Source organism: Cottoperca gobio, chromosome 7 (genome assembly GCF_900634415.1).
Source record: "Cottoperca gobio chromosome 7, fCotGob3.1, whole genome shotgun sequence".
Classification (NCBI taxonomy): Eukaryota; Metazoa; Chordata; class Actinopteri; order Perciformes; family Bovichtidae; genus Cottoperca; species Cottoperca gobio.
The window spans coordinates 5,788,181-5,810,496 of NC_041361.1; the positions used below are offsets into that span (position 1 = coordinate 5,788,181).

General features: G+C 42.8%; 1 protein-coding gene across 1 annotated transcript in view; it reads right to left on the reverse strand.

Annotated features, from left to right (window-relative positions):
* nup210 (nucleoporin 210) overlaps window positions 1-22,029 on the reverse strand; it is a 25,800-nt gene extending 3,771 nt beyond the window's left edge. Inside the window, exons 1-38 of the mRNA XM_029436334.1 lie at window positions 21,425-22,029; window positions 20,955-21,094; window positions 19,395-19,526; window positions 18,784-18,880; window positions 18,442-18,592; window positions 18,091-18,223; window positions 17,736-17,894; window positions 17,400-17,468; window positions 17,171-17,277; window positions 16,505-16,645; window positions 16,244-16,381; window positions 15,926-16,081; window positions 15,115-15,313; window positions 14,174-14,319; window positions 13,228-13,446; window positions 12,872-13,045; window positions 12,462-12,654; window positions 12,018-12,124; window positions 11,459-11,563; window positions 10,864-10,965; window positions 10,525-10,653; window positions 10,136-10,263; window positions 9,903-10,038; window positions 9,746-9,808; window positions 9,208-9,387; window positions 9,046-9,126; window positions 8,814-8,945; window positions 8,400-8,558; window positions 7,917-8,008; window positions 7,596-7,770; window positions 7,027-7,202; window positions 5,405-5,625; window positions 4,905-5,041; window positions 4,070-4,184; window positions 3,142-3,288; window positions 1,672-1,922; window positions 1,356-1,560; window positions 756-878 (exon numbers count right to left, since the gene is read on the reverse strand). Of these exons, the coding sequence (XP_029292194.1) occupies window positions 756-878; window positions 1,356-1,560; window positions 1,672-1,922; window positions 3,142-3,288; window positions 4,070-4,184; window positions 4,905-5,041; window positions 5,405-5,625; window positions 7,027-7,202; window positions 7,596-7,770; window positions 7,917-8,008; window positions 8,400-8,558; window positions 8,814-8,945; window positions 9,046-9,126; window positions 9,208-9,387; window positions 9,746-9,808; window positions 9,903-10,038; window positions 10,136-10,263; window positions 10,525-10,653; window positions 10,864-10,965; window positions 11,459-11,563; window positions 12,018-12,124; window positions 12,462-12,654; window positions 12,872-13,045; window positions 13,228-13,446; window positions 14,174-14,319; window positions 15,115-15,313; window positions 15,926-16,081; window positions 16,244-16,381; window positions 16,505-16,645; window positions 17,171-17,277; window positions 17,400-17,468; window positions 17,736-17,894; window positions 18,091-18,223; window positions 18,442-18,592; window positions 18,784-18,880; window positions 19,395-19,526; window positions 20,955-21,094; window positions 21,425-21,585 (5,479 nt within the window). The 5' untranslated portion in view covers window positions 21,586-22,029. The remainder of the gene's footprint in view (window positions 1-755; window positions 879-1,355; window positions 1,561-1,671; window positions 1,923-3,141; window positions 3,289-4,069; window positions 4,185-4,904; window positions 5,042-5,404; window positions 5,626-7,026; window positions 7,203-7,595; window positions 7,771-7,916; window positions 8,009-8,399; window positions 8,559-8,813; window positions 8,946-9,045; window positions 9,127-9,207; window positions 9,388-9,745; window positions 9,809-9,902; window positions 10,039-10,135; window positions 10,264-10,524; window positions 10,654-10,863; window positions 10,966-11,458; window positions 11,564-12,017; window positions 12,125-12,461; window positions 12,655-12,871; window positions 13,046-13,227; window positions 13,447-14,173; window positions 14,320-15,114; window positions 15,314-15,925; window positions 16,082-16,243; window positions 16,382-16,504; window positions 16,646-17,170; window positions 17,278-17,399; window positions 17,469-17,735; window positions 17,895-18,090; window positions 18,224-18,441; window positions 18,593-18,783; window positions 18,881-19,394; window positions 19,527-20,954; window positions 21,095-21,424) is intronic.
* Window positions 22,030-22,316: the final 287 nt, after the last annotated feature.

Consider the following 22,316-nt stretch of genomic DNA (forward strand, 5'->3'; position numbering starts at 1 on the left):
AGATAGAGAGAGATAGAGAGAGCGAGAGATAGCGATAGAGACATAGAGATAGATAGAGCGAGAGAGAGATAGATAGAGCGAGAGAGAGAGAGAGATAGAGAGAGCGAGAGAGAGAGAGAGCGATAGAGAGAGATAGATAGAGAGCGATAGATAGAGCGAGAGAGAGATAGATAGAGAGAGCGAGAGAGAAAGAGATAGATAGAGATAGATAGAGCGAGATAGAGAGATAGATAGAGCGAGAGATAGATAGAGCGAGAGACAGAGAGAGAGCGAGAGAGAGATAGATAGAGATAGAGATAGAGAGAGATAGAGAGATAGAGATAGAGTGAGAGAGAGCGAGAGATAGATAGATAGACAGAGCGAGACAGAGCGAGAGATAGAGAGATAGATAGATATATATAGATCGAGAGAGATAGAGATAGATAGATATAGAGTGAGAGATAGAGAGAGATAGAGAGCGAGATAGATAGAGCGAGAGAGAGATAGAGAGATAGATATATATATACACAGTATTTGTTTCAGCGGCCTATTCTTAGAGAGTAAAAAAATAATAATAAAATAACTGACAAATGTAAAATCCCAACAGCCTTGTTCACTCAAGGACAAGGAATGGTGAAGGTGAAAACACCTCTTATGAAACTCCTCATTATCATACACAATAATGCAGGTATTGAAACACTGTATTGTTATTACTGTGCCTCCAACTACTTCAGTTTTACAAGAACAGCATTTCCTGCAGTAATGAGGCGACCCACCGATGATGATGATGGCTGTACCGGCCAGCAGAGCGAACAGGGTGAAGAACATCATCTGGTAGCAGTTTATGAAGCTGTGCAGGGAGTGGCCGGTCTCCACGGTAACAACTGGAGGAACAGCCGCTGTGAGAGACAGGTGGACGAGATAACAGGCCGTCAAAAACCCACTTTCAAAGTGCTGAGAACATACGACACACTAACGAATAGGAGCTTTTGGCACTGAGGGATAATGATGCTCCTGACAGTGGTGGTGAAATCTGAATTACATTATGGTTTCTGACGAGCTGCTTTGTGTGTTTTACAGAAGACAGAAACATTATTGAACAATGAACAAATGAGCACGGGGAAAATTGTACAGTACAGTGCAACAGGCTGTGTCTTGGCAGCAGGAATGAATGGATATATAATTAATCAATATCATTATTTTTAGGATTAGACGTTACTTGGAAGTGTCTTCGTGTTAATTCAAATGAGTTCAAACTTTATTTTTAAAGGCTGACAGCCCCACGACCTTTCCTGTGACCTTACACATAAAGCACTAGCAAAGCCTTGTGACTCGAGGCACAGTGTCTTGTCATTTGCACTGGAAGGATATCAGACCTAGCTTGGCAGCATTGGGATCAGCCACGTGAATCAGAGTGACTGGGATGACGATACTGTGGCCGCAGGAGGGGCTGCTTATGGAAATGGAAGCAGAGACCGCTGCCTGGGGGTCCACAGCACTGACGGTGTACTTTGAGACACTGGGGACGCCATGTTGTACTTCATTCTCTTGGACAGCAATGTTGGGAGAAGTACACACCACCTAAAAATGTGTAAAGTGTTAAATACATATATATGTACTTAGTTCTTAAAAAGAAGTGTATTCTAACTGTAAAAAAAGCTAACAATGGCACATTATAGAGGTTCTACTGACCTCCATGTTGGACAGGGAGGCAGTGGGGCCGTAGACGGAGAGTTCAGCTGATGGGTGGAGGTTTGAGAGCAGCAGCTCAGTCTGGTCTGAGTAGAGGCCCGGCTCTATGGGCAGCCTGGCGCTCACTTGTTCCCCAGACAAGGCACTGCCCTCCAGGCCGGCACTCACCAGCAGGTTGGTCATGGACATGCTGAGCACACGGCTCTGTTGCTCGGTCATCGGCTCCAAGGTTATGGAACATGTGTAGGAGCCTGGGGCAAGAAGAGAGGTAAAAGTGATGGTTCAAGCTTAAAAAGGTTTTATAGACGGCATTCAGAACATTCATATGGCAGCAAACAACCATTCGCTTTGTAGAGATACAGTGGAGTAATGAGCAGAGCATGAAGTCACACTCACTCTCTGTGTGTGTGTGTGTGTGTGTGTGTGTGTGTGTGTGTGTGTGCTGTAATCAGAGCTTCTCCGTTCTTTGTTTTGGTCGCTGGGCCGTTCATGCGTACAATTTGGAGTCCCTGTGTGTGTGTGTGTGTGTGTGTGTGTTTCCCACTGATTAGCTAATTGCCGCCGCTCTGGACTGCGCTCTGGACTGCGGTTACTACTGATAATGGCTCTGTCAGAACTGTTGCTCGTGCTGGCTCAGCCGTCGCCATGTTGAGAACTGTGCTCTAAATTCTATGTCGAGCTCCTATAACTACTGATGTGTGAGAGAGAAAAATTATGGATGTCACAGTATGTGATCCCTAGTGTCAATGTGGTCTCATAAAAGGGGAAAGATACGTAAAAGCAATTTATATTCCCATTCAGTTCTAATGTCTGAATTTGTCAGGGAGAGTCATTTCAAACAATCGCAGGCTCCCATTAGGACCTCAGTGGGACTCAGCCCAGTGGTTACAGCACCGTGGACCCCCTTTAGAGATAAGCCAACAACTGCGGTGAAGTCCCAAACATAATTAGACCGGTGCTTTCAAGCAGTCGGGAGTCTCTTCAGTTCAATACATCACCTGGACACCTTTTATAGTCCCTGCTAAACTCATTCCATGGGCAATGCAGATATTGATTGTGCTCTTGTAAATAGTGTCTTCCTGCCAGCTGTACAGGGCGTACGCATAAACAATGTGATTTTAAAAGTGATATTATTTTGGAGAACTGAACATTTCTAAATGTAAAAGAAAAAATCTATTTCAGTATGAACAGTTAAGCGGTGCTAAGAGGTAGTTTTCAACCAATACCTTAATAAAAAGTCAACGTAGAAAAGGAAGGATAGCCTAACAGGATTGGATCCTCTAATGACACCGAAATTAATCAACTAACATTAGTTTTAATCGATGCATCAGTGCCTCAGGAGTAAAGGAGTCTGATGCACTCTATCGGAATATAAGGAAATGATTAAATGCTCACAACTTTTATACATTTATAAAAAGACTCACTGCTTCTTTGATCATGATGTCTGGTCTGAATTCAGATCAGCCTTACCAATGCTGGAGTCAAAGCTGGTGTGTGTTTTAAAGACATCATTTGCAGAGAAGTCAATAGCGTCACTGGTGAAGCTGAGATGGCAGCTGACAGAGGTTTCTGGCTGCAGCTGAGAAATCGCTTCAGTCTGGGCAGATGAACAGGTTCCTGCATGGTAAAGCACACCGGCGTAAGATACAAAACCTTTGGGCTTCATTCCACACTTTGTTATTAAATCAAACGACTTGTGATTTATTTCCTCTCAGCAGAGCAGTTAGGAATGAGAACAGGGTCTTAAAGCAACAATAATTCAACAGTTAGATGAAAGGTTTGATGCGACTCTCATCCGTCTGTCAAAGCTTTAGCCAGCCTGTTAGCTTAGCTTAGCACAAAGACTGAAAACAGGTGGAAACAGCTAGCCTGGCTCCTCCTGCACCACAGCAGCACACTAATGAACACTTTCTATCTTGTTTGTTTAATCCATACACAGTGTAAAAACAACTATTTGCTTTTTATGGGTGTGTGTGTGTGTGGGGGGGGGGTTATGTGCCAGACTATTGGCTCCAAGCAGTTGCCAGGCAACCAGCGGACCCTTAAAAGTTACAGGTCGCCGTTGAAAAACAGTCCAGCACATAACCATCCTTAAAAACAGAAGATTGTCGATTTTTCCACTTTGTCTTCTGTACAGACTAAACAAACAAGGGATAACGTGATATTTGGCTTCAGGTGTTGTTGGGCAGACCAAGGCCGGCTGGTTCTCCCTGTTTTCCGGCCTTTGTGCTAATCTCAGCTAACAGGCTCGCTGGCTGGAGCTTCAGAGTTACCATACGTCCTAAGTGGGAACAATCTTCTCATCCAACTCTTGGCAACAAAAAAGAAAACGACATGCATTTCCCAAAAAGGCTGAAGCTATTCTGTCAACTCATTTTCAAGTGAACGGGTTCAGTACCGATGAGGTTGGTTCCTCTCCCTCTGGTTGTAAGTAGAACCTTTGTCTCCTTGCCGATCCTGACAGGTGCAGCCTGCGCCATGGCCGTCGTCCTTATAGCCGCTTCCACTACGACCTACGGAAACACACAGAGGAAGAATCGCGGAATAATCCCATTAGAATTTACATCCACAACTAATCGTTTACATCGATCACACCAGACAGTGAAACACAATTCATTAAAAGTATTTCATATAACATTACTGCTGCTTTTATCAACATCTCCTCTCAAACACAAAAAGCTGCTCACAAGCATTACAATGAAATAAACTGAATGAAGATGTGTTTTTTTCATCAGTGCAAGATAAAATACCTCGCAGCAAATCTCATTCTGCCAACAGGAAATATTCATATAAATTAGCAAGGTGACATTCAGCTCACGAGCAGAGAGGAGCGTGACTGGATGGAGTATAGTGACACTCAGAGACAGAGAGCCAATTAGTCCTTATTTCACTCAGCCTAATGTCAACAGCCTTAATGTCATGCACACACATTAGGCAGAAACAATGTGGTAGTAAAAGGTGATGATGGATATACTATACATCTGTTGTACTTTTATTCTTCTTATGATATATTGCTGAACGACTGATAGTGTGATGCACCGGTGGAGAAGATCTCTGGAGAATAGAGACGTCGGGAGTAGAAAGAAAGAAAGAAACCAGAGAGGTGTGCCCTGTGTAATTAGAACTAGTTTCTTGTACCTCATTCATCACGGTCGTGACTAAAAAAAAAAAGGGAAACGCAGTCGGCGAAGCATTGCGGCTAAGATGGTACTTACTGACTACAGATGACATACCTCTCTGTACGTTTTCAAAACACCAGGTATCTCGTAGTACACAGTAACTGCCCCGGAGTCTCTGGCTACTGCCGCACCACTTTTAGGATCCACTTGAAGAACACCATCAGCTGAGGAGCTCCATGTACCATGACCCCCTGCAGAGAAGGGAAGATAATGCCCAGCTTTTAAAGGATAGGTACACTTATATATATATATATATATAAATAATATGCAAGCTATAAATATAAAGATCTCCTCAGCCTAAAGAAGTAATACAATCTAAATGGACTTCACATGAATGGATTCTTTATCCTTAAAGAAAATTGAATGAAAAATGTTCCCATTGCACTTAAATCACAGAGAACTTGGATTTAACTGCATCGAGATAATAGATAACGCTTTCAGCATTGGAGTTCCACATCTAAATGAATCAAGTGTCTAAATCGTTCTTTTCTGATCCCTTACACATACGTGCAACACAGTACGTCTGCTGCTTATAGAACATGGAGCCGTCTCACCTTCTGCGCTGGTTAACGGGGCGGAGAGGCAGACCACATCCCCCACTACCAGTCTGTGGGCCTCATCTGGGTGAATGGCGTGCTCGACGGGGAGTGGAACGTAGTCCGCCACACCCACGTTGTCGGTGTCCCACACGGCAAGAAGAGTGAGGCCGACATTGATGGTCCTCACTGTCAGAGTGTGGTTGCCAGGACCAATGCCCACCTGCACCAGGTCATCTCTGCAGGACACAACAGTTGACGCAGGTTGAATTATGGCTAAATAACTATTATACAACCATAACACAATACATTAACAGAAGTCAATTAAGGGCGGATATGAAGTTATTGTAGGTTCAGGAACAAAGACGACACATAATCCGAATTTCTCTCTCCCTCACGCACCCTACGGCCCGTCATTGATCCCAATTTGACCCTCCGTTTATCGCCTTGTGCTCGACCCCTTGAATCCTTTCATCCATGACCCTATTTAAATTCCCCCACACCTCATGTGGTTTTCCAATAAACTCATTTGCAAACATAGATTGCGATTGGAGAACTTAGTAAACTGGCTAAAATTGGGCCGATACTATTGAAAGGTTTTGAAAAACAATACATCTCATTCCTTGGTTTGGTTTTTTCTTCTTCAATGGTCGTACATTCCACTATATTTATTGTTTAACCATGGACAAAAAATGTCTTGCTTTTTACGTCCATCAAAGAATCTGTTCTGAACTGCTCCCATCTCATAACAGGAAAAATCCAATTGGCTTCTTAGGGACTCCGTCGGCTGTAATAACAGACCAGCCCTCTTAGTCCCAAGACCCCCGGCCCTTTGCCTCTCTGATTCTTATACTTTCCCCCTAATATTGTCTGTCAGTAGCTGGAGAACAAGCAACGGAATCCATTTATTGTGCCGACAGACGAGGGAGTCCCTCATCAGGAGGGTAGTAATGCTCCTCCCGGTCCAACACTCCTCCTCCCATTCATTTAACTCACTCACTCAGGTGGAAACAACTCCATCTGAAATGAGGTTGAAGGAACAGCCCAGTAAATTAATTATGTGAACTCCTAGCACGGCCACGACCTCAGCTACTCTGCTTGTAGTCTACAGATAGAAATGTGCACAATCTGAACCAAAGACTAACGTTACGGTGCATCGCAGCGCAGTATAGAACGCTCTGTTGGTCTCATGGGTACGTGTTGTACGGATCAATATCACAAAAACACACCATGTCAAATACGTTTTTTACATTTAACGTATTTGACATGGTGTGTTTGTGTCAAGAATCCAAGGATACCAGTTTTACACTGAGAATTTAAACAACATCAATGGATAAATGCATTCAAAATAAAACATTTTCTGCTCAGCTGGTGAGGGGAGGGCGAGGAGTGTGTGGGTTGATACGACTTGTCTTATGTCTAGCATGGCATATACATATATTTATATATACATCTACACTATATCCCAAAACCGCAGCCCCAACTTTGGGCCACTAAGCAAACTGCAAAACATATCCTCGTCCATCCTTTCCTCACAATTCACTCTTCGAGTCAGTCTGTGTATGGCTGTATTCATTGTTTCGGCAGATGACCGACAACAAAGTGAGGAGTGTTAAAGAACCTATAGATTGTGTGTTGACCTGTTTGTGGAAAACGTGAGCTGGGAGTTGGAGCTGTGTAGAGCCTCTCCAGTGCTGGCATGAAAGTGGACAGTGAAGGTGAGCACTATGCCCAGGGGGAAGGCTTTCAGGCTTTCTCTGGTGTGCGTGTAGAGCCCTGGACTGGTACTGAAGCGCACATAGGACACAGGCACCACCTGAGGAATGAAGGGAAGAACCAGTGACGCACTCAGTGACTGCAGAGACAATGTCAGCCGTCATTTCCAGGGTCAGGACTACTGTTAATGGTCTTACAGCCCAGTGCACTGAGAATGAGCCTGTAGCAGGTGTAACAACACAGACAGATCATGGTTCACAATGACAGATGATTATACATATATTGTATTTTACAAAGATGCTACATAAAAAAATCTATGACATTAGAATATCCCTCATAAAAAAATAAAATGCAGTCATACAGTGATGTGAACGTCTCCTATATTAATGTTGTTTGATAACCACAAGCAAGAAATTAATTTCACCGGCCAGAAGATACGCCTTTTAAAACCCAAAATCTGAAACACGTCTCATGCAGTGGCTCTCAAACTGACCTTCAAAGAGAGGATAAGAGTTTGATTGACACCAAAGGTCTCTTGGGAGGTGATCAGCAGAGAGGAGATGCCAGTAAGAGAGCCAGAGAAGAGGAAGCCCTTATCATCCACTTGAGCGATAACAACCTGGTCGGGGCAATCCAGCATCCGGTAAGAGAGTGCACCCACCCCATCTCTATTGGCCGGAGAAACACAGTCACATCAGGTTCAAAGTTACGTACACATTTAGGTCATTTGCAATGAAAGTTGTTGGAGATATCCTCACATCTATACACCTGCTTTAGGAATAGACTAAATCTACTGTGCAGGCACTTAACTCACCTGCTAGTTTGGAGTTTGAGGGCTGAGTTGGGAGCCATCAATAACTCCCCAGCCTCTACTTCAGGATTCAGCATGTGTAGCTTGTCATAGACCTTGATCAAAGCAAAAATGTTGAAACTCCAATTATTAGAGGGCTTTGATCGTTCTTTGATGTTTTGGGACAAGTAACATGTCATAGTTTAATGCAGTTTGAAGCTGGATGCATTCAGCTCCGACTAATCTGCAGTCTTATCACTTCACAAAGTTAACAACTTCAGATATGTATTCCAGAGCTCAGCATCTTCAGTGCTCTGCTGCCTTTGATTGCCAGCGTCCTCAGCAGGGGGACATGATTATGATAAGCAAAGTGGTCCATAAAAAGGAGTCTTTATAAAATATCTGCATATACAGTGTGCATGTGATACTCAGGACACACAGAGACAATGTTTACGGCGTATCCCCCCCCCCCCCCCCCCGGAGAGAGCTGTAGCCACAGTGCTGTACCTGGATCTGGATCTCATCTGTGAGCTCCTGCAGATTCCCCACCAGCTGCAAAGCTTCGGGGTCAGTAACTCTGAGCACCACCTTCAGCCCTGTCCGCCCTCGCGTTCTTCCGGTCACCCTCATGCCAAAGTTGTGCTCTGCTCTGGGCGCCACGTTAGCCTGAGGGAGACAGGCAGCATTATGAGAATGTCAAAAATAGCAGCAGCAAATCAAATCAGAAGGCAACAGCGATGAGGAAGCGGGGACAAGACGAGGCTGACAAGGAAGCAGAGACAACGCAGATGCTGCTTTTTTTCAGAATGTAATGCAGGGACGGCACATCTTAAAATCAATCCGATAAAAGGATGGAGGGGACAACAGGAGCCAGAAATAGGAATGGTTCAGTGGCATGCTATATCAAGTGCAACAGCAAACCTCTATGTGTCTTGGCTGGACATCCAGGATGTCTCTCTTGGTGGTGGACCACGTGAAGGTGAGGCCGGGTACGGCATTTCCAAAAGAGAAGGGTGTTTGACTATTGGTCAGACCCATCACATATACAGGCATCTAGGAAAGGAAAGGAGATGAATAAAGTGAATGAGTTATTTGATCCACAGTTAATTGCAGTGCTTCATTTCTATACTATAGTTCTCCTGAATAAATCTACCTGTGCTTTTGTCTTCATTCTTGTGATGGGTGCTCTGATTCGAATGGCTGTCAACTGCACAACCTCGACTTCTACTTGATCCTGTGGACACCAACAAAATACATTTTGTGTGTGTGTGTGTATGTATGTATGTATATATATATATATATTTTTTTTTTTTACCTGAGACACAACGACTAGCTTCCCAGTCTCAGCATCCACAGCTTGGACCAGTCCAGTCACAGTGACATTACCGACGGTAACCCCCCTCACATGGCCCATGCCATTAACAGAAGCTTTTTCCTCATTGGAAATGGAGAAAAGGATATTGGACTGAGGCTGCGGGCCGCCCTCAGATGTGATCTATAAATGACGGCAGGAAAAGAGGAAGGAGAGTTTGGAGGAGAGAAACCAGAAAAAGAAAAGAACAACTTGTTGAATTACATCATCAAATGGATAGAAGACAAATAATGTGCAGTGCATGTGTATCGCTGAGTTTATTGTTTAGCAATTAGGAGGCCTCTTGGATAGATAGTAAATGCTTTCTAATTAAAGCACGAGTTGAGGCAAATGAAAGGCGAGCTGGATGTTTAAGCCAAGAGCAATCGGGCTGACGTCCTCCTCCAGAAGAGCTCTGGCAGAGCGCTCTATTGGACCAGATCAACTGTTCTTGAGAACTGAGGTTTACAGACAAAAGCTCAAGCATCATTATCATACATACCTGCATCATTGTTCCAATTAACAGAGTCATTTTCCTTGGGATGAGTTTGAACGGTGGAAATACCTAAAGTACAAAGAAGAAACAAAGTTACGACATGTGCAACACACAAACGCAAGAGTCCGACTTTTAATGACAGACATAAAATGATAAACTATACCTCAATTTGCTGAGGTGCGGATGCAATCTTTCTCCCATTTTTATCCACAACAACAGCTGACAAAGTGGTCTGACCGATAGAAGCACCTTTCACCACGAACACAGCTGTATCATTTTCTGTGGACTGCGGTAATGGTCTGAAAAAAAAAAAAAAAAGGACATTTAGAAATGGACATGAAGCCTTGAAAGTTCCTCCTTCCTCGACCTAAAAACAACAAGTTTCACGTTACTTACTTCAGAGAGACGATCGCAGACGCTGCCTTGAGTTTAAGATTCATGAAATGGAAAGAGCTGACTGGGAAAGGCTTCTTGTTATCATCCAAGACTCGGACATAAGCTCTCACAGACTTGCCAATCTCCACCTGTAACACAGACGAATGACAGCAATCATTAGGGAAATAATCATTTTGGTTCACAGGCGGGGGAAAACATAATGATGCTAATTCAAGACCGGCCCACTTTCATGAAAATTGGGAAGGGGACGTGCTAGAAGAAGACCATATTTAGTGCTTGTACGTCATTGAGGCATTGAGGCAGGAATGTGTGGTGCTGATAATAGGGATCATCTAGTCAAGCTGCGTCTGGACCCTTTCATATGAGGGATTATGGGGCTCTAAACTCACCTTGTCAACCACTCTCACATAAACCTCCAGGATGTCAGAAACATGTACTGTGGCTTTGGCAGGTGCTGGAAATGCCAGACAAAGATCGTGAACCATCACTATGACCTCCCCTGGGTGCACGGGAGAGACCTGGACAACAAATCAAAGTTATACATTCAATCAGAATCTCATGTATTCAGCGGAGCTTTGAGCAGTGGTATACTTTAAAGCAACACTCCAGAGACCGAGATTATGGATTAAGCTGCACCACAATGAATTTCCTGGAAAATCCACAGTATGTTGTTTAATATCACAATTTCCCTGAACCAACCCCATCACAGTCCAGCTGTTCACTCTTACCTGCGCTGTTCCTTGGGTCTCTTGGAATCGCACGTTCGCTATTCCTTTAACACTGGTATTGACGAAGAAGTGCCCCGAACCTTCTCGCAGGGCCAAGTTCGCCTTCAAAACACAACAGAAAGAGCTATAAATGATCGTACAATAAACAATTACATATTTCAGATGGAGGGGGGGAGGGGGGGGGGGGGGTTTACTGTAATTTTTGCCGTTGCATAAGACATCAAAGAGGAACCTCTGACCGCACTCGCTCTATGAAATCCTCTTACACCGGTCACTAGCTGTTATTTAAACCCCGCACCTGCCAAACACTGCTCCTATATCACACCGAATTAGCAGAGGGGGGCCCACTGAGGGACGAGGGGTATAAGATTCCACTGTGCCGATCAATGATGATTAACATTTGAAATCAGTGTGATGAAATTATTTTCCACTTACTGTTCTGCTCGATTAAAAGACTAAATAATTGCCTTGATGGTGAAATATCAAATGCAAATGCACTTTTAGTGAAACGAGCATGTTTGTCCGTCAGTGTTTACCCTTGCAAAGGTAAAACAGTGATGTGCATGCGAGGCCACAGCAACGATAAGTCCCTTACCCGCACATCCGGGTGGTTGTATATAGTGACCGTTTCAGGGGAAACCTTCACATCTTCAACCAATAGCAGCTCCAGAGTGGCCGAGACAGGGGTCAAGGGGTCATACTGTCCAGAAGAAGAAGAAGAGTTCAAAAAGAATTAGTGTTATGGTTACAAACGTTAATATTATACCAACATAAAATACAGTATGCTGCTACGGTCTGATTATGAAGGGAAACCCCTGGGTGTATAAATGAAAAGTAGTAAGTAAAGCTAAAGGGAAGCTGGAACAGATCCAAAACAACTAAACACGGAGCTTCATTACCACATGTCGGTGCAGCTTTATTGGAAAACAGCATCATGGAAAAAAAAGAGTATAACGTGCACGCTGACTCCAAAAAAAAAAGCACATTTATTTAAATGGATTAACGTTTCCATCACTTCAACCTGATAGTGATCTGACTGGGAGCAAAATGTTCACAGATCACCAGCACAGATAAAGAGATATTTTGAATAACTTTCAGCTGCTTCTGCCGTTTAGAGGAAGTGGAAAACATTTCTTAGTGGTCGAGTCACTTACTGGACTGGGAACTTTTGCCGCTACGAGATGTAAACCCTGGTAACCCAGAGCTGTCACTGTGATGGCAGCGATGCCCGTTTGATGGTGTACAAGAACTGTCTGTCGTCCTGCCAAAGATAACGGCGACAAAACAAGACACAAAACCGTAATTAAAACAAACAACAATCCACACTTTTTGTCATCCCTAATCTATAGAAACAGACCGCTAAAACACAACAGGAAATCTATTCCCAGTGAAATAGGGGAATGCATAATTCCCTGTGTGCCTCCGCTGTCTTAGAATTAACACCCGGCAGAGCTTTCTCTCCCAACTTCGCCTCATTACTTTCCAATGTATAAACAAAAGACTTAAGTTGAGCCGACAGCCCCACTCTTTCAGAAAAACACAACGACAACAAAAAACAAAACAACTACAAAGGTTTGAGGCAAGTCGCCATGCTTCACCATGAAGTTTCATCTGTTTGTTGGCATCCTCCAACGGCTCCAGCTCCATGGGCAGAGTGGGTTCAATGCTGGCCAGCGACTCCATGCTCGATTCCCACAACATGCTCAGAGAGCTGAAGTTGTCAAACTTCCTTCCTTGCTGATCAAAAGCAGCCAAGTCCAAAATGGGATTACGGTAATTTGAAACAGGTACCTAAAAAAAGAAAAAGAAAAGTAGTTTTGATCAATTCCTTTTGCAAACATTATGGAAAAAGATAAATAATCAGAATCATCATTGAGCTAAAGATACTTCCTAAATGTTTTAAAGGAGGCTATAATATGTTAATATCATTTTAAGTCCTTTTGTAAGAAAAAAGCAGTATTTATGAACACACACACACACACACACACACACACACACACACACACACCACTTGTTTGTTCTGCTGCAGCAGCGGGCAGGTCAGGTCCAGCTGTGGGCTGCTGTATACAGGGACCAGGGTGAGGCGAGACGGGGGCGCACATACAAATTTGACCACGGCCGGCTCCACAGCGGGATAAGGATTGGTCACGCTGGCCTTATTTCCCACCAACACCTCCAGCACCTGAAGAATAACATAATGACCGCTGAAGCCGATGACTATGAACAAACCACAGAAGGTGTTTCTTTAACTATTGGGAGCAAGGACACAAGGTATCATGTGATTTATTCTCAAGGTACAAGGACAAAAGTTATGACATGTAACCATACGATTCTTCAGTTGGCGGCGTGAATAGTAAACCCCACCTGTTCTCCCAGTGCCCTGCAGGTTGCTCTGACCCAGTGCTGGTTATAGTTGTGAGATGAGGGACTGGTGAGAGTAAGGCTCACGCTGCCTTCATCCTCAGCGCTCAGGTTGCAGAAGAACTTTGAGGGCTCTAAAACCCAAGGCCGTGGCCCGCCCTCAAACAACATGTCTTTAGACGATCCCAGAGTCACCACGGCCACGGACACAGGGTCGATCGCCTGCCGAAACAGAACACATTTATTATGAACCGACTTTACAAACGTCAACGGATTTGGAGGACCAAAATCTCATAAATGTAGAACATTTGAAAAGCAAAGAGAAAGATCTCTCTATTAAAAAGTGGAAGTAATATTCATGTATATTACAGTGTTAAGAGGATTTGAACTGGGGAGACGTTAAGCTGGAATCTGCAGTATTTCGCAGAAGAGAAAGTAAATTGGGTCAACCTTTAGCTGCCAGGGCAAAACAAGTGAAGGAAAATGTCAGCAATTTTCCTTTTAGGAATATTACTCAATCCCATGATAAAATAAATAGATAACCTCTGGTGCATCACACAGCATGTTACTGCACTCATCTCCTCGTGATACGTCATACTGTTAAATTAACTACTCGACCACAGTTGAAGTCATTGTCATTCCTGCGCAGTACTACAGCCCAGGCGTAGAAAACAAAATCAGTGTTGCATAATTAATGTGCGTAGAGCGAACCCGGGGAGGAGAAAACTTTAACACTCGCTCATCACTGCATCTCGATTGTAAGCAGAGAATGAATGTGCACGAGTGAGTTTGTTTTACGAGGAGAGTTGAAAGAATAAAAGTAGATCGCAAAAACAAAAGATAGATTCAGGTAAAGAGTGTGAAGTATGCTATTAAATAAACAAATAAAAAAAAAAAGGGCAAAATTAAACGTCTCCATGATAAGCAAGCGTAACATCGTCGGACTCACTCTGAGAGGAAGATAGGCAGCGATGGTGATCTTGGCGCTGAGATGCACATTGCCGTGTGTGTAGCTCACAGTAAGCACGGTGTACCCAGGGGCCAGGGCCTCGGCTCTCACCCCACTGCAGTGCTCCTGGCCCAGAGCCAGCCTCCCTGCATCAGGACAATGAGGGTTGAAGAAAGCCAAAAGAGTGAGAGAGGAAACGCAATGTGAGGAAAGTGTACAAATAAGCCCGATCGTTCACACCGATGTACTCATTTATCTTGAACCCCGCTGGAGTACGGGGAGGCCGTATTATTGGTGCTAGCCCACTCTTCCGATAAATAATACAAGATTCCAAAATAAATAAACAAAATACGTCGGTAAATCTTGACCACAAAGGAACTTTCAAAGACATAAATTCTATAATGACGAATCTGCGAGGCATAAGAAATGATAAATGCTTCAGACAGAGTTGGAGAGGACTGTGCCCATACTGTTTGTCAAGCACAGGCCACTAAAGTATATGTTTGTATTCTATACATTTTCTTCCATAATGACAAACTGCAGTTTAAGGTGGATATCGATTAAAAAGCTTCCTGCACTTGTGCTTGCAGACGACACTTTACAGATAGTAAAGAATGACAGTAATAACTTTTTATAAGTTATTACGGGAACAACCACAATGAACACAAAGGGTGCCCCTCCTTCACAACACACATGAGTAAGTAGACTACACATTTTCATTAAAGAAAAAAGGAACTGAGCAACTTAATTACCTTCCTCATATAAACCCAACGTGCCCTTGCCCTTGAGCAAGGCACCGGACATCGTCGTTCTACCCTATCCATGAGTGAATTCACCCACAATGTGTGGTGACTGTAGACCAGCTGCTACACAAGACAATATTGCGTTCATGTTTATTTTATTGAAAATGTATTGCACGCCGTCAGGTCACCCGGACTCACCGTTCAGTAGCTGGAAGACGCCATCGTTCTCTGCCTCAACCTGCAGGTCAAAGTGGGAGCAGTCGCTTAACATGACCCGCTCTTTCTCCACCTCCTCCAGGAGGCCGAAGATCCTGAGCGGCAGATCCAGAACCAAGCCGATCGTGGCCTCTACGGGGCAAGGAGCGAAGTCCATAGCCACGGGCTCAACGACATACACCTGAGAGTAGAGAAGAGAGAACAGAGTAGGGAGATTCAAGCTAGAAGTCTGCGAGGTAATTCAACTGTAAATTAAGTTGGATGATTAAATGCCACAGTTTTATGTTGTCATGAATAATAACAATGCACTTAAGAAAATAATTTATCATCTGTTGCTTGAATGACTGAGTATATACTTCCATTAGATATGACAGAATTGCAGTGACAAGTAAAAAGGGGAATAAAACTGGTCCGGAGCTGAAGAGTTGTTAAAGCACAACTTCTGCTTTGAAGTTCATGTAAAACCCAAAGACTCCATACAAGGTTAACTCTAAGTGGGGTTGTAACGGTATACATATACTGGCGTATACCGTGGTATTAAAGTTGGCGGTTATCACACCTTGTACATTTGCTTATCTACAGAATTGAAAAAAACCTATGTGAGTGTGTGAGCACCTAGTATGTGTTAATAATCATAGGACATCATTTTATCAGCCCTGAGCTGATGTTATTTTTCATGTAACATGCTACAGTGCTGCTAACATGTAAACATACAAGATTTTCTTTGCTTTTTATCAGGTTTATAATTTATCATTTGTGCCATAATAACAGGATTTTTTCAAGGTCAACTTACCTTCATCTGGCCAAAGTGTAGTGGGTTGCGTAGATCATGAGCATAAACTACACTGACGCCAATGTCACTGACTGTCGTCATCACTCCCTTCACCGTCACCGTGGCCACAGCTGTGTTGGAGGAAGACCAGCTGAAATTTCCACTCCCTCCTGTCGCCTGTCACAAGCACCAGGATGACACCTCTTAAGTGTTTAAATGACCAAAATCATGAATAAGTAACAGCTAACACACACATATAAAAACAAAGGTGTCATATGCTCGACACTTCTGGCCATTCAGGGAGCACGTCTTTAATGTATTCTAAAGCGCTATAATTACCTTTATTGTGTACTGATAAGCTCCCACCTTGGGCTGCCATGGAAATGTCAGAATACTGGGAGTAAGAACTATAGGGTTATAGATTTCTACATCCTGTTCATTGTGGACTGGGTTGGCGAGTGCGTGGACATTTCCAGTCTGAAAAAAGAACAGAGGCCACAGGAAATGATCGAGCTCGCTCTACTGAAGAAACAGGCAGAAGGTAAATGCAGCGATGAGGATCCGGTTGAAAGAAAGGGTCAAAGTTGCAAGTAAACTCACTTCATCCACAACAGCTGTTAGGGTGGCATCAATGAGAGTGAGACCTTCTTTGAGCGCTTTGACACGATGATACGATCCATTCAGAGAAGACTCCAGGAGTTCAAAGTACTCCGAGGGGAAACCAGTGCCAATACGGACATTCTGCAAAATCCCCCACACACACAGACTCTTAAACTGCTGCATTTGTATGACTCGAGATAGGAGCTGGGTTTCCTATTTCTATAGACTCAGGTTATTTTTTAATGCGCGTCAAGATTTTTGATTTGTTCCTACTTGAATGCTGACAGTTTTCTCATCACTGGTTTGAAATATTGGCTAATAAAATTCATAGGCTGGCGAAGGAATGCTCAAAGTGCCCTAAATCTTTCTTCTCTAATGTCTCTCAGATGCGTTTCAGGCTGCATCTGATTAAGTCTTTTTTTTTTTTTCAGTGTAAAGGGAACTAGGAAAGTTTTATTCAAGTTACTGGTACGCAGGTGCATTGTCTGAGCAATGCAGATAATAAAAACAGGTACATTTATATAACCTATATACCTGCAATTTAGAAATATTAGCATTTTATCATCATAACACAATGCTGGTCACAGAATACTTTCCAACTTTCACAATTATCACACTTTCTCCCGACAGATATAGCATTCACACGATATTTTTTAGCATACTTACGTCAGAGAGGTAAATTTTGTTGCCGGATTTGTCAAAAACTTCAATGCCAATATTATATACTCTGCCCGTTTCGAGAACCCAGCTGTCTCCTGGTTGAATTTTAAAACCTAAAAACAAAATACAGAGAAAAAGAAGATTAGCTACATCATTTTGATTATTTTGAATATGAAATACTTTTATGTAAAAATAAAGAAATATTGAAATAGTAAAAGCAAAATAAAACACAGACCTAGGTAGCCTGGTTCAACCACATAGAGAGTGCTGTTTGGTAGGCGAGACACTCCTTGCATTCGAAGGCCTGAGAAGATGCAACTAAGGAAAGTTAACGCTCATCGACAACTGACTTGATTTTTGCCAAATACATAAAACTACTCCACTAATCGACTAACAGATTAAAAAAAAAAAAAAAAAAAAAAAAAAACAAGATTCGGCGTAAAAACATTTTTATCGCTGCAGTTCAAACTAATTCCCAGACGGCACTATTACCAGCTAAAGAAGTCAAGGTAAAAATACATGACATTATAAGAACTCTACAGAGTGCAAGTACGACTTGTCGGAAGGATACTTTTGTGATCCAGCACCACATTGACGTGTCCAAGTTGAATTGCTGTAACTGTGGAAATGCTTTGATCCAGACTGGCCACAGCAACGTCTGGGTTCCCATTAGTGCCAATCACACTGTTCGGAAGGTGCAGCTCATACTGATCACACGGCATCGAGAGCTCTGCACGAACACAAACACACATTAGCTTAAGGAGTTGGCTTTTCTGTACTGCACAGATTTGAAACCACTCATCTGGTCACAGTGAGTCACATCAAATGACTCTACCACATTTAGTTATTGCTAATTTAGGAACACAAACAGAAGGAGAAGTAGTCCAGGAGCTATAGTGAAAGTACTCTTCACTGAACAGTCAGACCTGTGATGGTGCCCTGTCTTATCTTCAGGACTTTGTATCGGATGGAAGTTCCCGCCAGCAAGTAGACATCATGTGCAGGCGTCAGCAGGATGTTCTCTAGAATCAGCAGCTTCACCTCTGCAGCGCCCACATCCTGTGGCACAGTTACCATAGTTACAGAAAGACACAGCTTCCCGCCTTCACAAACCAGAACAAACTGGTTGTAGTTTTCAAAAAACATATAAAATCAAACTAATGCATTTATTTTACAAAACAGAAAAACAACTCTAAAACGTATTCTACTCTTCTGAGACTGTAACAATAAAGCAGATCATTACAACTTTGTGAAATGTATATTCTTGAGCAGCTTACCTTATACAACGACTCTTGTATTTTGGCCTTTAATTTAGCATGTCCTGTTTTCAGTCCCGATACCAAAATAATATCGCCCTGTTTCCCAACACGCTCCATTTCAGATATGTACCCAGGGGGAGTGTAGGTGGACTCTGAGAATTTAAGTACCCTTGAGAAGAGAAAAGAGACGCATCAGGAAATACGTTTGAGACTCATCTTAGAATAGATTAAGAGGAAGAGGAACCTTTGGTCAAAATGAAGGATCACTGTATTAAAAGGTTTTCTGGTTAGGTAAGCATATTAATGAAGGTTGGTCAGCGCAGTGAAGTTTGGGTGCAGTACTAACACGTGGAAGCCTACCGTAAAGAATTGTAAGAGTCAGAGAATCCATTCACATCTACATCTTTCACTAAGGTCCAGTCAAACACTAGACCGGCGAGGGTGCTGAAGGTGTTTCCTGCAACATAAAAAAAAGAACGAGAGTCAGACCTGCTATTTCTTTAAGTCACAAACTTCCAACTTGTGGTACAAGGCTAAGTCACATTATAGATGAATGTATAATGGCTGCTAAGCACAATTGTCTGAAAGCTGCAGGCAGTCGAATTAGCCAAACCAAAACCAATAGGCATTTCATTACGGGACACTTGCCGTCCTTCTGCAATCTACTCCAGCTGAGGAATCTAAAATGCGCTTTTAGGCCAAAGCAAACTAAAACAAAAACACCAGCCCCCGGAGACATCATCAGAAAGAATCAGGCTGCGGCTACAGCTCATTGAACTAAGTGTTTCTGGCTTAAATGAAACCAGTCGAACAGGACAAACGCAGCCACCTCACAGGAGCAGCCTGAGGGGAGGGGGAAAAAATGATGCCGAGAGCCAGATAAGTCTTTAGGGCAGCAACTAAACAAAACACCATGCAAGTAATACAAGAGGAAAATTGAGCAATATTAAGTATCACTGAAAATTATTCACCTTCAGAGTCCAGTGCATGAATTTTGAGTGCCAGCGGCGAGTCCTCAAGGTGTAGCTCTCTGGTGGTCGACACTATCTGGATCTCACTGATGATGTCGACAATGGCGTCACAACGCAGTACCTGTCCTGTAACTGCAAAAGGAAACATCATATACACGGTACATACTGAACGGGACTAGGAAAAGGTCAAAAGATTAATGGCTTGGTGTTTCAACAGTTATTCTTGTTGGGAGGCACAAAGCCTAGAAGTCTACCTCCTGACTACACATACTTTATCATGCGTCTGGAAATGGCGTTGGAGACTGACCGCACTAAAGCATCCTCTGCTTTGCACACAATGCTCTACAGATATTAATCAAGTCAAATGTGGCTTTTCTGGTCTGCTCAGCGGGCTGTTGCACGAGCGGTAGATTATATCAGATTACGTTTGGGTAAACCTTAAACGGGGATTGTGGTCTAAACAGATCCGTCTTTGTTCGTTTTGTTTAAAAAAACAAAAAATGACATTTGAGATTTATATGGAAAAGCCAACGCGTCTGATTTTCCTGATTTCAAAGCAAATGTTCACAACTGCCAGTCAGCCGTGACCGGCCGACAGTGCCACAGGCTACACATGACAAAGTATTACACAATAGCAAAGAAGGAAGAATGAAAAGTGTTGTGCAACAGAATGACCATTAGACCTGCTACTCTGAAGGGAATAGAGCAGGAAGCACAGATCACACCGTTTACTATTATACTCATGTTGCACCCTGCATACTGAACTTATATCGTGCTCCTTGGATACACCTACTACTAGCTTTTCAATCCTTTTTAATGATGCTTTCTTAGTTATTCTTCATGATTGCATGCGGCCATAAAGCCATGTAAAACCAGAAAGAATACTGGACAGCCTCGGCTGATAGGATGCTGCCTGGCTTCCTCATTCTGTAACGACAGAATAATACCAAGAGTTAAAAATGTGACTTTACAAATCAGTGACTCTGACGCTGCATAGAAAATGAGACAGCAGCCCGAAGAGGTGCTGGAAACTGCAAGATGCAAATGTGCTCTACACCGTATAATAAACAAAGCACAACAGTTTGTGGTAGTGAGCGGTGGACTCAGTCCGCAGAAATATGATAAGAAATCTTTTATTGATACTGATCAACATGTGCTTTTGACTTCTGATGCTCTGCTTTTGCGTCATCTGGATTATAGTGCAACATGTGCATTTCGTGAGCGAGGCACATCGTTTAAAAACCGATCCAGCACCGGCATCTTATACCCGTCAAGAACTGCTGGGCTGCTTGAGAAAGTTCTCTTATCTCTCATCCTATGTTACGTGTATGTGACCCAGCGTGCTCTAAGTAACTTACAAAAATAATATTACATCTTTTCCTGTTTATTCACTCATCTCTAACCAACAATGTGAACAGTCAGCAAATCACATATGGCGGTACATTTGCCAAAACTGCATGCGTTACAGAAAATGTACAACTGGACCTACTACGCACACATTCATTTCTTAACTCACACATAGGAACAATTCTTGAATGAATATAGCAACCATGTATTTACCAACATCTTCAGCCAGAATGATGCTGGTCAGTCTGGAGTGCTGGTTGGAGAGAGCCTGGAGAACAGCTCTCCGGGAGCAGCCTCTGCCGCTCTCCTCATCCACAGCCTGGATGCTTGCTACATCTGGTCTGGTGGAAGACCTGGAAGAATATGACCAGAAAACAAAAAAATCAGGTAATGCACATAAGTGGAGTTTGCCATAGCGTTCTTCATTCATCACAATATGGACCTTATCTTTATCATAGAAAGATTTGAGGTGGAATAACATGTTCATTGGGTGGAGTTGCAGCTTTACTGTAAACTCGGATGGCTTATAAAAAAAAAAAGGTGTACACAAGAAAAGGAAATCAGTTTAGCAGTTGCCATGAACTGACTACAGTGTATACAGTGTAGCTGGCCATGTGGCCTCACATGCCCCATGCAACATGAGACTCAAAGCATGTCCTCAGCTCCCCTTCAGCTCTACTCACCATCTGTAGCAACCTTCTGTAGTTTCCAACGTGAAGTTAAGTCTTGTACTTCTAGCAAGCGGTAGCAACACTTTGGGAATATTTAGTTTCGAGGAACCGTTAACTAGAATAATGGTTATCAATAATAGCAACACCAACACTGATGATTTTAACGAAATCATTTCCGTTTTATGAGATTGCGGATATTTATTGGCAGCTAAAGGTCCAAAGGTCGAATGAATGAAAGCTAAGTTTCTGTACTAGCTAAACTTCTTCCGTCCCATTAAGTTAGCTATTGGTGCAGTAGTTTTAAAGTTGTGGCGGACGTTTAGGTGAGCTAACATCGCTACTGAAGCTATTTGAAACACACGCTGTCTTCCTGTTCAGTTTCAGTTTGTATCAGTTCACAGCAGGAACATGATAATAACAGTTTCTCCTGTCCTCTCATTCAGACCCCTCGCTTAGTTTATCCTCGAAGATACTCTCAAATACTCAGCCTTAATCCCTATTAAATCTCCAGTTTTATATTAATGTATACAGTTAGCAAACAATAGCTTAAAATACTCTTGTGCCATACAAATACCCGCCATTAGCAATAATTGGACTTCTAGTGTGCACGCCGGGAGTGCTGGGTAAACGTCATAGACGAGGATGACGCTCTTTCTTAAAGGTACAGTGTGTGTGTTTTTTTAATTATTTTATTTTATTTTATATTAAAAAAAACTTCATTCTGCAAGCCTGGATTACCAAATAGTTCAGAATAGTTCCTGAGGGGACATTCTTTTTTTTTTTTTCACAGTTTGTTTGGTTTGTGGTGATTTAATCAATTGCAAATTGTTTTGTGAATATGTAATACTAAGCAAATAAATCAACTGAAATGAAGAGGCTCCTGCATTATTAGTTAAAGTGCCTT